General features: G+C 39.7%; 2 protein-coding genes across 2 annotated transcripts in view; one reads left to right on the top strand and one right to left on the bottom strand.

The window, feature by feature from the left end:
- LOC113026274 (synaptic vesicle glycoprotein 2B-like) overlaps positions 1 to 766 on the top strand; it is a 46891-nt gene extending 46125 nt beyond the window's left edge. Inside the window, exon 16 of the mRNA XM_026174853.2 lies at positions 1 to 766. This exon is cut by the window's left edge and continues 2717 nt beyond it. The gene's annotated coding sequence lies outside the window, so the exon portion shown is untranslated.
- Positions 767 to 1548: 782 nt separating this feature from the next.
- LOC113026276 (aminopeptidase N-like) overlaps positions 1549 to 16319 on the bottom strand; it is a 35226-nt gene continuing 20455 nt past the window's right edge. The window contains exons 16-23 of the mRNA XM_080303295.1: positions 15388 to 15443; positions 11651 to 11798; positions 11423 to 11514; positions 8483 to 8593; positions 4195 to 4362; positions 3670 to 3810; positions 2040 to 2121; positions 1549 to 1954 (exon numbers count right to left, since the gene is read on the bottom strand). Coding sequence (XP_080159421.1) covers positions 1790 to 1954; positions 2040 to 2121; positions 3670 to 3810; positions 4195 to 4362; positions 8483 to 8593; positions 11423 to 11514; positions 11651 to 11798; positions 15388 to 15443 — 963 coding nt within the window. The 3' untranslated portion in view covers positions 1549 to 1789. The remainder of the gene's footprint in view (positions 1955 to 2039; positions 2122 to 3669; positions 3811 to 4194; positions 4363 to 8482; positions 8594 to 11422; positions 11515 to 11650; positions 11799 to 15387; positions 15444 to 16319) is intronic.

The following is a 16319-nucleotide window of genomic DNA, read 5'->3' as shown; positions in this document are numbered from 1 at the left end:
TTGACCCAGCATTTTGAGTTTCATGCCTTTTTGTATTATGATGTTGTTTGTATAGTTTAGGCTTCAGTTAGTTCTGTTTGAGTTCTCTGTTTCCTTGTTTAGGTTCCTCCCACGTAGGTGTCTCCCCCACTATGTTGGTTATAGTGCCGTGCCTTCAGCGTGTGAGTCTGTCATGTCCCTTGTGTTTAAGTCTCCCTCGCCCTTTGTGTGTCTCAGCGATGTCTTTGTCTCCCTTCGTGTCTCGCTCCCTCTCTCCCTCTGTCTCCACCTCTTATTTACATGTTTGCCCTTGTCTGTCATGTGTGTTCTCCCTAGCCATCATGTTCTCTGTATTTGTTGCTTATTTATGTCCATGTCTCATCTCCAGTTTCTATTTCCCTATTGCCATGTCAAGTGTGTGTGTCTTGGTCTGCGTGTTTCCTGTTTTATGTTCAGCGTGTTCAGTTTGCTTCCTCCTGACTTGTTATTATGTTTATTCGTCCCAGCTGTGTTGCCCGTGTGCTTCCTTTTCCCTCGTCACCCTCTTGTGTATTCCTGTCTGTATGAACTCTCATGCATTCATTGTCAAGTCGTCTGTTATGTTTATGCCATGTTATCAAGGTTTCATGCTTCCAGGTATTTACGAATTCTCACCAGGTTTATGGTTTTTCATGTTTACTTTCTTGTTTCCACAGTTTAGATTTTTGTTTAGTGTCGTATTGGTTTGCCTAGCCCTTTGTTTCATACTTTTTATCAAACACAATAAATGTCTTACTTTCAGTTAAAATTGTCCTATGTTGGGTCTTTATTTCTCTACTCCACATGGTCTGCCAATGCAGACCTTGACAAAATCAATACAGTGGAGTACAAAATATATGTGACCAAAGCTGTGTACTTTTATTTCTCTCTCTCTCTGACCTGAAGACACTTTGCTAGGTAAAATCTAATCTGCTGGTTGACTTCTCTTTCTTACAATTTTCACCTTCCTAGTTATTTTTTTTTTCACTCATACGTATTCTGGACTTAAAATGAATGAAGGCATTGAAATGAACAGCATTACAACAACATGTTGTGAGAGAAGGCAAAAGTCACAGCAAATTTTGTCCTTCTCTGAATACGCAGCAGAAATCTCGCAGTGGAAAAAGTATTGCTTATAAGAGGTTCCCTGCATCAGTTACTGAAAAAAGAAAATTGCTGTTCTAAGAGATTAACGAGACAGGAGGACAGGCCTGAGGCAAAGACCCTATGGCTTGTATTTGTATAGCGCTTTACTTAGTCCCTAAGGACCCCAAAGCGCTTTACACTACATTCAGTCATCTACCCATTCACACACACATTCACACACTGGTGATGGCAAGCTACATTGTAGCCACAGCTGCCCTGTGGCGCACTGACAGAGGCGAGTTTTGAAGTTTATAAAAAGTAAGGAAGACTTGTTCACCATTAAAATCAGACTTTGTCAGATCCCATAACACATCTATGAAATACATTTTTTAGTTCTGATGTGAGGATATCATCAAATCTGATATCTATCTAAAATAAAATGGGTAAAATGTTTTTACAGTTTGGTTACATTTTAGTTTATTTGCATTTGTCAGTCAGTTTAATAAAGGGATCATCTGAGTTTATTATTTATTAAAACACATCTCATATACAGTCAAATCAAATTTAATTTGGACAGACATCTTTCACTACTTTATTACTGCATGCTGTTTTTCATTAACACCAGTACACCAGTAGTTTATAAAATTGTCACTCTTTTTTTCCAGAAAAAAACCAAAACAACACTAAATCTCCAAACACACCTTTGTTACTGCATTTGATCTCCGTTCTGACTGTTGAACCAGTTCAGGATTTCCTGTTTGTTTGTCTGCAGCCACTTGATGTTCATTCTGGTCCTCTCCAGGGCCTGATCTACAGCCAGTGTGGCAGAACCAAACCCTGTTGCACTGTGCGCCTCGACAAACTCCTTCAGCTGTGAGAGAAATCACAGGAAAAGACTTCAGACAAAAGCTTAACATTTAAAAATTGGTTTTGTATTGTACCTAATCAATGTATACCTCCTGTAGTTCAGCAGGTGTGGAGAACCTCGCTGTTACCCCAGTGATCATAGAAGCAAAGGAGAAAGAGCCCACGCCATATCTGAAAGAACACGAGAATGCTTTATTTCACAGATTCTTGGAAGCTTTGCACACATAAAATTTGGCATATTTACAGTTGTGGTCAGAAATTAACATACATTCATGGGAATGAATACCATGGTTTATTTATGGTTTATTTTTTAGTTTTATTAAACCAAAGCCAAGTTACAACTGTATACATTACGATCATCAGTGTGGTAAGCAGGGAATAAACCGAAATGCAGGACTCCTCAGACTAAACATAAACTTAAAGGCCAGCTTTACTGCTAGTACTCGAACTCAAAAATACTAAATACTCAGGCACAGATGAAACCAGGAACGTGGAAACTAGGAAACACACAGGACGAGTGAAAAAACAGCATGAGGAGAAATGAACTGAGGCAAATGGAGGACTAAAACAGACACAGGAGGTTACAAAGCAGACTAGATACACCTAGGGAACACACCGGAACAGAAACTGACTAATGAGACAGCAAGGAGAAAGGTGAACAGAATGCACACAAGACAGGGGACTGTCTAAATAAAACAGGAAACATAACACTGAGACAGAGACACAGATATACAAACTTGACAGAAAAAAGGGAAAGAAACACGGAGACTAGAGAGAAAAGACCATCTGACACAACTAAACAGGGAGAGACCAGAAACCACAGAGACAGAACACGGAGACAACCAGACAGACATGCGGAAATAGAGAGGAATCAGAAAAGGGAACTAACGAACTATAACAAAAGCTAGGCAAGGGCCTAAAGCATGAAATAACAAAACTCAAAAGGAACAAATGATAAAACAATTATCAATTCAGTTCAGTTTTATTTATATGGCACCAAATCACAACGAAAGTTGCCTTAAAGCACTTTATATTATAAGGTCGAAAAACTTCCTTTTAACAGGAAGAAACTTCTAGCAGAACCAGGTTAAGGAAGCTGAGCCTGGTCCATTTACTATCACCAGCTGAGGTGAAAGGGGGAAGACGGGACAAAGACATGCTGTGGAAGAGCGCCACAGATTAAAATGGAGTGCTGGATAAACACATAGTGAGTGAAAAAGGTCACTGAAGAATAGGGATGGGTACCGGTATCCGGTGCCATTATGGCATTAGAGAAAATCCAAAGTAAATTCAAACTTGTATACCCTTTTTAAAAGTCATTATAGAGCTATGCTGTACAACCATTTCCTGGAAAAATAAAGTTACTAGAAATCATCAAGAGCCACAAATTACCATAATAATCATGCCCCTGTAGACTTCTGACCACACCTGTACCAGCTCAGGTTTTGAACCCTCCTTTACTTGGCATATAACAATCCATTGTGACTTCAATTGACCGTATTAAAATATTCATTCAGGACTTAAACTGATGGTTGATAAATGCTTTCAGAATAAAAGAAGTGCTGATTATTATTTTGTCAATCAAAAAAGGGTAAAAGTATATTTTAACAACCTTATGCTACTGTACTAAAATTCACACTCCATGTTGATGTTTTCTGTATTTTCAGTTATTGCTCCACCTCACACATGCAAATTATTTTTTATCAGTGTGATACTAACTCTGTGAACATGTATTCCCAATGGTTTCTGACAAAGTCCCAAGCCAGCTTTTGTCCTGCTCTGTTGCTGGCGACAGATGTGATGACACTGGTGGCATCCTGCTTCCGGATGATAGTGGAGTTTAAAGTGTAAGACAGATACCTGTGAAAACAGTTAAAACAAGAAATGCACTTACTAAAGCTCCTTCACCTATGTTTATTCTTGGAGTCTCTGCTGTATCCACACTCAACTCAGTGTTTCTTAAAAAGTTTAAAGCTACAATAGATTGCAAAAATAGTTTCAGTTTTTATAATGAGTTCCTTTATAAGTTTTTTTTTATGGGAGACAATACTGCTTTAAAAAACAGTTCTTTTCATTATATCAGTTTGTTAATTCTAAGGCTTTAACCCAAGGGGCTTAAAAAAATCTGCTTTGTTTGTTTGCAAATTCCCTGACTTGATTTATGGGCCACATAAGGGATTTTCTTACTGACTTGTTACATCACTATATGTTCCATTTATTTGTGCACAGGAAGGACACACATACCTGTTTAGCAGCTCTGTGTTGTTTGTGCAGGCCAATGCAAACATGAGTTTGTTGGCCTCATTTGCTACAGAAGCAATCTTAAATTGTGACCATCCAAACTCCCACTCAGCCTCATCACCTGCTGCAATGGCACTGCAGTACACCACTGAACGCAGGTTGGGGTGGATCCTGAAAAGGTTACAGTTAACACACTGCTGAGTAAGTATCTTAAAATACATCCTGTTAAAAAGACTCACTGTTAGACTCACGGATTTCTCACCAGTGCTTCCCAACCAGTCTAACCCAACTCGTCACACTTGTCGACTAGTGAGTTGACATTTCCCATCAGAACTGACGGCAAAAATGGCGTGTACTTCTACTTACTAGCCTTTAGACACCACATATTACTGAAGTTGAGGAAGCCATTCTGAGGGTGACGAACAAGGGCTAAGAAGATTATCTCTTGCGGACATTACTTTTCCCAGAGTTGTGCACATCACGATATTTGGAAAATACACATTTAAAACTGAACACTCTCTCAAGAGCTACTCATACTTGCTGCCACTCAATATGGTGAATTATTTGAATTTGAATGATTTCAGAGTTATTTACAGTGGGGCAAAAAAGTATTTAGTCAGCCACCGATTGTGCAAGTTCCCCCACCTAAAATGATGACAGAGGTCAGTAATTTGCACCAGAGGTACACTTCAACTGTGAGAGACAGAATGTGAAAAAAAAATCCATGAATCCACATGGTAGGATTTGTAAAGAATTTATTCGTAAATCAGGGTGGAAAATAAGTATTTGGTCAATAACAAAAATACAACTCAATACTTTGTAACATAACCTTTGTTGGCAATAACAGAGGTCAAACGTTTACTATAGGTCTTTACCAGGTTTGCACACACAGTAGCTGGTATTTTGGCCCATTCCTCCATGCAGATCTTCTCGAGAGCAGTGATGTTTTGGGGCTGTCGCCGAGCAACACGGACTTTCAACTCCCGCCACAGATTTTCTATGGGGTTGAGGTCTGGAGACTGGCTAGGCCACTCCAGGACTTTCAAATGCTTCTTACGGAGCCACTCCTTTGTTGCCCGGGCGGTGTGTTTTGGATCATTGTCATGTTGGAAGACCCAGCCTCGTTTCATCTTCAAAGTTCTCACTGATGGAAGGAGGTTTTGGCTCAAAATCTCACGATACATGGCCCCATTCATTCTGTCCTTAACACGGATCAGTCGTCCTGTCCCCTTGGCAGAAAAACAGCCCCATAGCATGATGTTTCCACCCCCATGCTTCACAGTAGGTATGGTGTTCTTGGGATGCAACTCAGTATTCTTCTTCCTCCAAACATGACGAGTTGAGTTTATACCAAAAAGTTCTACTTTGGTTTCATCTGACCACATGACATTCTCCCAATCCTCTGCTGTATCATCCATGTGCTCTCTGGCAAACTTCAGACGGGCCTGGACATGCACTGGCTTCAGCAGCGGAACACGTCTGGCACTGCGGGATTTGATTCCCTGCCGTTGTAGTGTGTTACTGATGGTGACCTTTGTTACTTTGGTCCCAGCTCTCTGCAGGTCATTCACCAGGTCCCCCCGTGTGGTTCTGGGATCTTTGCTCACCGTTCTCATGATCATTTTGACCCCACGGGATGAGATCTTGCGTGGAGCCCCAGATCGAGGGAGATTATCAGTGGTCTTGTATGTCTTCCATTTTCTGATGATTGCTCCCACAGTTGATTTTTTCACACCAAGCTGCTTGCCTATTGTAGATTCACTCTTCCCAGTCTGGTGCAGGTCTACAATACTTTTCCTGGTGTCCTTCGAAAGCTCTTTGGTCTTGGCCATGGCGGAGTTTGGAGTCTGGCTGTTTGAGGCTGTGGACAGGTGTCTTTTATACAGATGATGAGTTCAAACAGGTGCCATTCATACAGGTAACGAGTGGGGGACAGAAAAGCTTCTTACAGAAGACGTTACAGGTCTGTGAGAGCCAGAGATTTTCCTTGTTTGAGGTGACCAAATACTTATTTTCCACCCTAATTTACGAATAAATTCTTTACAAATCCTACCATGTGGATTCATGGATTTTTTTTTCCCATTCTGTCTCTCACAGTTGAAGTGTACCTCTGGTGCAAATTACTGACCTCTGTCATCATTTTAGGTGGGGGAACTTGCACAATCGGTGGCTGACTAAATACTTTTTTGCCCCACTGTAACTTGGTTTATTTTTAAACTCAGAGTTTGTTGAACCTACTTCCTTGAATTTTGTCCACAAGTAGCAGAGTCACTAACTTTTCAGGAAAAGCTGGCCACTCGCATCTGTTGGTTCATTAATATTTGCCTCTTTGGATGATTTGAACTCAATTGCAAGAGGGCATTTACCGTCTCCTTTTTTATGTTTTTGAATATTTGTCAGTGATTCATTTATTCTTCATTGAGAAATTCATTCTATGCAAAAGAAAAAGACTGACATCACACAATCACAAGTCACAAGAGGATTCTGCTATATTTACAATCTCTGAAAGCTCTGAATGACATCCTCAAAGTGCAAAAAGAGCTTTTGTACTCAGCTGCCAGAGATGCTGATTATAAAACTAATAGATTCAAGTCTGTTATGCTGCTCTGCTGTTATCTGGGAACATGCAACCAAACCCTGGTCCAATAAAAAACATTCTCAGACCAGCAGATTTTAAAAATAGATTAGGTCTTTGCCTTTTACATTTTAATGTTAGAAGTCTTGTCCCTAAAACTGACATGATAAATATCTACATTATCACAACTGATAATAATATCATGGTTCTATCAGAGATGCAGTTTAAAAAGTTAATGCCCAATTGTGTGATTGTAATTGATAGCTACAATATTTACAAATCCCCAGATGAGGGGTCACTCAGCAGCCGCGGAGCAGAAGCCAGGAGGGGTTGCAGTGACGTGCCCGTGAGCTCCACCGGCAGCCACCCCAGTAGGCACCCCCATACTCCGCAACCCGCCAGGGAAAGGGGACCCAGGCCCATCCGGACCAGGGCCCAGTTCAGCAGCAGTTCAGGTCAGTAACCCACGTCCATCAGCACAGACCCGGAGCTAGGGGAGGGTCCCAAGCCTATCCCTACCCCCACACCATTCACAACAGCACTCTGAATTGCTTGCTGTTAAAGTGAATACATCCAAGGTTCTTTACTGTTGCAGGCTGTAATAGGTTTCATCAGCTAGAAATATAGGTGTATGGGTAAGTATAATGGCACTATTGCGGATAGGACATTTAATTAAGATCTTTATATCATTTAGTTCATTTTTGCCTTGGACAAGAAGTGGTACTGTGCAGCTGTTTGTTGATATGTCCAAGGCATTTGATTCAGTTGAATATGACCTGCTCTTAGACTCGGTGATATTGGTTTGAGTAATGGGAATTGGGTAGTTCAGGTTCAAAATTCAATTTTAAGCTTTGTTTTATTTTCTATTTTTATTAATAATATTGGAAATACTATGCTGGCAGTTACACTACACCTTAATGTAAATAAGACAGCAGTTGGTTAGTTCTACTGTGAGTCAGGCTGTTAAAGAGCTTGGGGCTGCCTTCCAACAGCTGCAGGCATTACTGCACCGTTTAAAGTTTCTCTTAATACTAAGAATGTGTGCATTGTGTGGAAACAGTGCACATGGAAACAAAGCTAGCATTACCAAGTTAACAGGCTAATTCTTTTCATTTAGATTAAAAATAAATGTTTAAGATGGCTCATATAAATATTGTGTTTTTGAAAAGGTCCTGGACATGTGTGCTTTTTGCCTTGATAACCTCTATGGCAGGGGTCTCGAACTCCAGTCCTCAAGGGGGCCTGTCCTGAAACTTTTCCATGTGTCCGTGCTGCAACACAAGTGAATACAATTGGTAGGTCATTAGCAAGACTCTGTAGAACTTGACTGTATGCTGAGCTGGCAATTCAGCCATTTGATTCATGTTACAGCAGCTTGTGAGTGAATGAACATGGTGCAATAAAAGTAACTTTAGAACAACATTTTCCCAAACAAATGTTTACATTTACTTAAATTGACTTGAGTAGGGTTAGGGGTTGCCACTTCAGCATGCAGTCAAGTTCTCTAGAGTCTTGCTAATGACCTACTGCTCTTTTTCACATGTTTTGCAACAAGTTTCAAGACACCGGCCCTCGAGGACTGGAGTTCGAGACCCCTGCTCTATGGAATATGTCATATATGAATTTCCTTGTTGCCCAGAATTTCTACAATGTAAAAAAAAAAAACTATCTCATTAAAGCGCAGTGATTGAAAAGTAGTTTATAAAGTTGACCCACATATTTTGTTGAGGTTCCTCCATCCATTTTTTGAACCATGTGGTTGTCAAGCTGTTGCATTCTGGTACCCCACTTCTGCACGCCATACGAATGGCATTCTCCTGGTTATATCTGCAAGAAGAGACAGGCATCGTTATATCTGAAACATCAGCAGTGTTGGTCAAGTTACTTTGAAAAAGTAATTAATTATAGTTACTTGTTACTTCTTCAAAAAAGTAACTGAGTTAGTAACTGAGTTACAAAATTCTAAAAGTAATTAATTACTTGAAAAGTAACTATTGCGTTACTTTAAAAAAAATCTTTAAGCCTCTGGGGTCCAGGGTATAATTGGCCTTTTTTAACTACTTTTGATGTTTCCTCTACATTTTACCTTTAAAAACTATTTACTTTGCCTTGTTTGGTATCATCCTTTAAAGCACAACCTCACGTGTTTGAATTTACAGTTAAGTTTTCATTTTGACATACTGTATTAACACAATTGATCTAAAGTCAGACAAAAAACATAAAATCCAAGTAGAAAGTTACATTTTTACTGTAACAACCACAAAGTTTTGCAAACAACAAAGTTATTTGCAGCCATTTACCTTTTACCCCTTTTTTTTAATAACTATTTCAAACTATTTACAGAACAATCAGCTGTTCTGCATTCAATAAGATGCCACAAATTATTTGTGCCACTCCAAAAAAAAAAAAATTCTGTCCACTATAAAGGAGAACATCACAGCCTGATACCTGCAGGTCTGACAGCAGCAGGTGTATCACTCCTATTTTTTACCTGGAGACAGCAGTCACCTCATTGTTCTGACACACAACACAAGACAACACATTAACTACACACTCCAAACACGCTAAACGTCACAAATCTCTCACATCTCAAAACTCACTCTCTCTCTTTTACTGCTGTCTTTCTTTCCTCTCTCTCTCTCTCTCTCTCTCGCCGTCACTCCTAAAACTTCCCCCTCTTCCTAAACAACCAAATGTCATGTTGCCATATCATTTTTTGATTGGTTGACATGGTGCATTTTCCCACCAAAATGAAAGGGCAGTTTTTTTGTTTTTGTTTTTGATTTGTTGCTCATAAGCAGAGAGTGCTTGCTGCTTGCTGTCCTTAGACAGTAAACGTGGCGAAACTATTGAGGAAAAAAACGCTGCGTATATATTGTTTATCATGACTCTGGTTTTACGTTGCCTATCAACACAATTTATAAACTGGTATATATCACCTTGTTGCTTTGTCTTGAAGTGGTCGTGTGATTGGCTTACCACGACTACTTTATTCTTCCTCAGTCAAACAGCAGCACTCATGCGATTGTTTTGCTCCTTAGCTCCAGGTGTTGTGCCAAAAAGTGATCGTCGGGCAGAAAGTGATTGCCACCTGTGGGAGCGCGCAGTTGCTTAAACTGCTTAGTAAAATGCTGATGCTCAGTGATGGGAATAACCCATCACTGAGCATCAGAGACACATTGGACTGGTGTAAAGTAGTGTATATAGCCCATCACCTCCTTAATGGGTAAGCCAATCTACACAAAACTTAGCATAACCACTGTCAAAAGTGTCAATTCTTTTGATTTTCATATAGATTATTTATCTCATAAGTAGTTTCACGTGTTTCATTCATTGTACATTGCCTGTATGGTCACCAAAATTTGTATCCACCATGGAATTTTCTTTGAACAGCACTAAATAAGGAATGAAGACTTTGAAAAAGCACTGAAATCTTAGCAAATTACTAGCTTTTTGCTAATATAAAGAAAGGCTAGATAAAAAAAAAAAATTCATGAAATTGTTCTTATATAGCACTTTTTCACTCTACTTGAGCACTCAAAGCACTTTATACAACATGTCTCAATCACCTATTCACACACATTCATACAAGCATTTTTTACTGTCTAACTGATTTCTATACCATATAATATATATATTTGTTTTACAAAAGGACCAGAGCGCTAAGAGTTTTGCCACAAGAGTGATGCTCAAACTGAGGCAGACGAGTCATAACAGAACTGGAAAGTTCTACATTAAAGTGTATAAAATACAACTGCTAGATGTCAGTGGACTGTAGATTGCAGTCAACTGAGTTCTGTTTTCTTACCACTCTCATTCCACAGTTCACCTACAGTGGCCACTGAAGGACAACTATTTCTGGGTGCCGTTCATCTGTAGTGAATGTAGGCTGTCAGTCTGCTGTTTACCTCAGCTGAGGTTTGCACTACAAAGCAGGCTCATCCAGGTAACTTCAAAATTCTAAAATACTTAGGACCATATAATATTTCAGTTTTTCAATTCTATGTTTTTCTGTCAATATGGGGTGCTGTATGTACATTAATGAGGAAAAAAATTAACTTTTAGCAAATGGCTGCATTATAACAAAGAGTGAAAAATTTAAGGGGGTCTGAATACTTTCCGTACCCACTTTCTCAGTACATGTTTAGAATTTTTTTAATTTATTCATGCGGCCATGCATTTATAAATAAAAGTACTTTGTTCTTGGAACAAGGACCAAGATTGATCTGTGATACATTACTATACTAGAGTAAGAACTAGACTAACACTACAATGCAGTCTAGGAGAAATCTAAAACTAATGGAAATTGTGGTTAGCAAAACTTAAGTACAAAAAATAAATTAAACTACTATCCAGCACTCAAGCCAACTGCTAAATCAGATCTCTTTTTTGTTTTGACACACTGATTACAAGGTGGAATATATGTCAATATATGTCATTTGTGGATTGCTGATTATTTTGTAGGAATAAGATGGGAAAGTGATTTTTAGACTATAATAACCCATTTGGATTGTGGTTCAAGTCTTTATTTATTTATTTTTCTATATCTATATAAGCTGCTGTTTCTCTGATGTCTTGTAACCTATACTCATCTACTCATCTTTATATTTTGTTTGCGTTTATAGGTGGACTATGTATCCTGGTGAGTATACTTACTGATCGGTGTGTTGTACAGGAACACTGCTCCAGTCTAAGGTCATGTTCTTGAAGTATAGGAATAGTGGAGTCACCTGCTTTCTTATGTAGTCCTAAAAATCAAGAGTTAAGGAGAGTTTATCTGCAGAAAATGTTTTCCTCCAAATGGGTCTAAAGTCACAGTTGGGTAAACAGTCATAGAGAGTAAAGGAACATTTCTTAAAAAGCTAAACTTTGGAAAGTATTCACCTGCATGGGCTGATAGACGTCCGTACGGTCTAACATGAGGTAATAATAGTCCAGATTATTGAGAGCAGATTGCCAGGGCATGTACTCTGTTTCCTTTGACAAGTAAGAGGTTGTCCTGAGGGCTAGAGAGGTGGAGAGCAGCTGAGCCCTGCAGAAAGAATACATGGGAATAAATAACTTATTGCTAAGAAACAATATTACAGCAAAGAATTGACCACAAACAAATTTCTTTATTCAATAAATCTTGTAACACTGGAAAACCTCTTTTCACCACATTTGTGAGAAAAATACATTTGTGGTTTGAGCAGTGGAATTGAGTATGTGGATTGCGCCCATGAAAACTTGCCATCTCTTTTTTGACATTGCCAAATAACTTATTCTGCTACTGACTCTTTGTTTTGAATTTCTGGTACCCCAGGTGCTGACGATCAGGTGCCAATCAGGTATCTGATTAACAGGACCAGTGAGCATGGACCCTTCTACAGTGGTCTTTACAGATCCCTCACACCCTGGACACAGAGTTTTTGACCTGCTGCCTTCTGGCAGACGGTATAGAGGCCTGCAGACCAGGACCACCCGACACAGGAACAGTTTCTTTCCCCTTGCTATTTCCCTCCTAAATAGTTGAACTGTCACATTGCTTCACACTGCCATACTGCAACTGCACCTTATGTACATTCTGTGGTATTCATTTTTGTAATCCTGTAGTTTTTGTATATAAGGATTTAGATGTTTTTATATTGTGGTTTATGTATATTGTTCATTGTGTTGCTCACATATTGTGTGCTTTTACATTGTTGTGCTTGAAAGACACCATCGACCGGAACCAAATTCCTTGTATGTGTTTGTGCAGATACTTTGCCAATAAATGCGATTCTGATTCTTGTCAGTTGATGTCTGCTCTAAGCTTACCCTATTTCACTGATCTGGATATGGCCCCATGCCATAAAGCAACTTTAAGGTGGTGTTCTCCAAACCCAGCTTCCAGCGTATTTATAATGAGCCCTAGTATCATCTCCAAATTGAACACAAAATTCCATATAACAGGGAATTTCAGACACAGGGCACCCCAAGAAGATGACACCGCAAGAAGGCCAGGGACCGCAGTTAGTCTTCAACAGATTTGCAGTCAAAGTTTGCAGGATGATGAAGCCGGTGGCTCTCTACCCAGAACAGACTGGACACAGCCGAACTCTGGCCTTACAGTACTGCCAGGAAGCCTGCCATGGGTGCCCTTCACCATCAGGACCATTTGAACTGATGTTGACAACATGTGCACTGGTGCATCATGAACATGTGGAGGAATATTATGTTCAGTGATGAGCCCAGATTCTGCCTATGACACTTAGCAAATAAACTCTCATACAATGTGAGAAGGTAATAAAACTGTGTATTAAAGGGAGAGTGTGATTTTTAGAACACTTGAACCTCAAATTAGTCGGAGTAATGTTAGCTCAGAATCTGTTGTTGTTGTGCAGCTGGCTTGACATCTGTCTGCAGATAGGAGGGTTGCATGTCTAATATGCTGATAATTAATTGTGACAATATCTGCATTAAAATAAGTATGTTTATGCACATTGCTGTATGTTTATGGCAGTAACTGTTACTGTTACTATTTTTACCATTTCTTTTTGGAGCAACTGTAACCCACATAATTTCCTTAGGGATTAATAAAGTATTCTGATTCTGATTGTTTCAGGATGACCTGCCATTATCCAATGACACATCTGCTTACCTGCATCTTTTGCTCATTTCTCCTCCTCTTCTTTTGTCTTTTTTATAAACTGAGGACCTGATGGCTTTGAACTTTTCTTGTCCATCTTCCATTGGTTTTAATTTTGCACTCCAGTATGAACACAAATCCCCCAACCCGAGGATCACCACAACATAACCTAATAGACCTACACCTTAATTCACAGATTCACTTTGTCTAGGGTGCATTTCTGGGATTTCACACAACCCAGGATTCAAATCATGAATACATAATGAGCTTGGATTTACAACATTATAAATGAAATGTGCTCTACTTGGAAGGAGCCGGCCCCCCTCCCCTTTCGACGGGTTGTGTGTGAGACTTTAAATCATCAAACTGTAAATTTTAAATTGTTATTGATCCCTTTACCCCTGGTCCTAAAGTGTATATTTATTTTCTTACTCTTCTTATACATATTGCTCATTTACTTGCACTGCTGTAACTGGAGCCTCGTCGTCTCGTCTCTCTATATACTGGACTGTATGTAGCGGAGATGACAATAAAGTTTACTTTGACTTCAGCAGCAAGCAGGCGCACCGAGGGCTCTCGCGCTCACTTTTCGCGTATAGAATTTTGAAAAAATTATAAGTCTGTATCATAATGTCTGGTGTTTTCGTGTTTGTTGGTTTCTTTTTATTTTGTGTTATTTTGTGGGTTGGTTATTAGATGCTGCTCCAGCCAGCCAGAGAATCCCCCGCCGCCCCGCCCTCTCCTCCCTGTGCCGCAAGCAGCAGGCGCACCTCGCAAACGGAGGGCGTCCTTACTCCCAGCAAATGGGAGATAGAAAACCGATCGGTATCTATGTCATTCACAATATGCGCTGGCATGACGTCGGGCAGCATGAGAACGAGCTTTTTTTTTTTTTTTTTTTGATGCCGCCCCCACCATGATGCCGCCCCGCAAAACGCAAAGAGTTTGCTTTTCCTCTGCTCAAGTAAGACTGTGACAAGTCCTGGAGTTGGTGTTTTCTACCAGGCTATGTCCGTCAATGCACATATTAAACAAATATGTAGGACTGCTTTCTTCTATTTGTGCAAAATTTCTAAAATTAGGAACATCCTGTTTTTTTAAAGTGATGCTGAAAAACTAGTTCATGCATTGATTACTTCTAGGCTTGGCTATTGTAATTCATTTTTATCAGGCTGTCCTAAGAACTCAACAAAAAGCCTTCAGTTGATCCAAAATGCTGCAGCAGGAGTACTTACATAGTCTAGAAAGGGAGAGCATATTTCACCCATACTGGATTTTCTTCATTGGCTCCTTTATAAATCCAAAAATCAAATTTAAAATCCTTCTCCTCACATAAAAGGTCTTGAATGAGCAGGCCCCATTTCATCTTAAAGTCCTTAGTGTCCCATGCTGCCACTATAGAACACTTTGCTCTCAGACTGCAGGCTTACTTGCAGTTCCTTTGGAATTGTAAGGTTTTACATTGAGGACAGAACACAGACTCTAGGACATTAAAGGAACTAACATAATCAAACAAGACATCCTGAGAAAATATACATAAGAAACTCAGAAGCACAAGGAAATACTAAACTCGGAATGAAAAATACTGAGCATGAACTTAAATCATCTCTGAAATCCAAAAGAAAGGCCCAGGAGTCCACAACAAAAAAACTGGCTCAAAGATCCAGGACCATGGCACCAGCTTCCTTTCCACTTTTCGTAGCTGCCCTTACTTCGTCATTACTAATCATCTGTATTTCCTGATTATAAATAATAGAAATGTAAGCTTCCAAAACTTTAAATTGAAAAACAGCAATTAACTAAGTCTGGGGGGAAAATGTAGTTACTGAAAAGCAAAAGGTGGCATCAAAAGAAAAGATCTGCGTAAAAACCTAAAGCTTGCACTTGAGTCAGTACTTCATTGTCTCAAATAGGAAAAGTTATATAGTTACTTTTTTATCAGTGGGTATATATAAAAGACACCAGAATTATTAGAACTGGAAATTAGTGAAAAACTGCAACTTAATGGACCTACCTGGCCAGACTGAATGCATCATCCACAAGTTGTGCTCTGTTTATCACTGGTATAACCTGGAATGATATAGATTCTCGCTGAAGACATCAAAACTATGAATTAACACATATGGACTTGTATAGTAAACAAAAAGTGTGAAATAACTCAAAACATGTTTTATATTTTAGTTTCTCCTAAATAATTCCCCTTTACTTTGATTACTTCTTTGCATACTCTTGGCATTCTCTCGATGAGCTTCATGATGTAGTCACCTAAAATGTTTTTTTCAACAGTCTTGATGGGGTTCCCAGAGATTCTGAGCACTTGTTGGCCCTTTTGCCTTCACTCTGGGGTCCATCTCATCCCAAACCATCTCGATTGGGTTAAGGTAAGGTGACTGTGGAGGCCATCTGGTGCAGCACTCCATCTCTCTCCTTCTTGGTCAAATAGCGTTCACACAGTCTGGAGGTGTGTTTGGGGTCATTGTCCTGTTGAAAAATAAATGATCGTCCAACTAAACACAAACAGGATGGGATGGCATGTTGCCACAGGATGCTGTGGTAGGCATGCTGGTTCAGTGTGCCTTCAATTTTCAAGAAATCCCCAACAGTGTCACCAGCAAAGCACCCCCAGACCATCACACCACCTTCATGCTTCATAGTGGGAACCACACATGCAGAGACCACTCGTTCACCTTTTCTGCATCACACAAAGACACGGCGAGTGGAACCAAAGATCTCACATTTGGACTCATCAGACCAATGCACAGATTTCCACTGGTCTAATGTCCATTCCTTGTGTTTCTTGGCCCAAAGAAATCTCTTCTGCTTGTTGCTTTTCCTTAGTAGTGGTTTCTTAGCAGCTATTTGACCATAAAGGCCTGATTCATGCGGCCTCCTCTGAACAGTTGATGTAGAGATGTGTCTGCTACTGGAACTCTGTGCGGCATTTAT

Source organism: Astatotilapia calliptera, chromosome 7 (genome assembly GCF_964374335.1).
Source record: "Astatotilapia calliptera chromosome 7, fAstCal68.1, whole genome shotgun sequence".
In the NCBI taxonomy this organism is placed as follows: domain Eukaryota; kingdom Metazoa; phylum Chordata; class Actinopteri; order Cichliformes; family Cichlidae; genus Astatotilapia; species Astatotilapia calliptera.
This window is presented reverse-complemented; position numbering and strand designations above follow the sequence as displayed.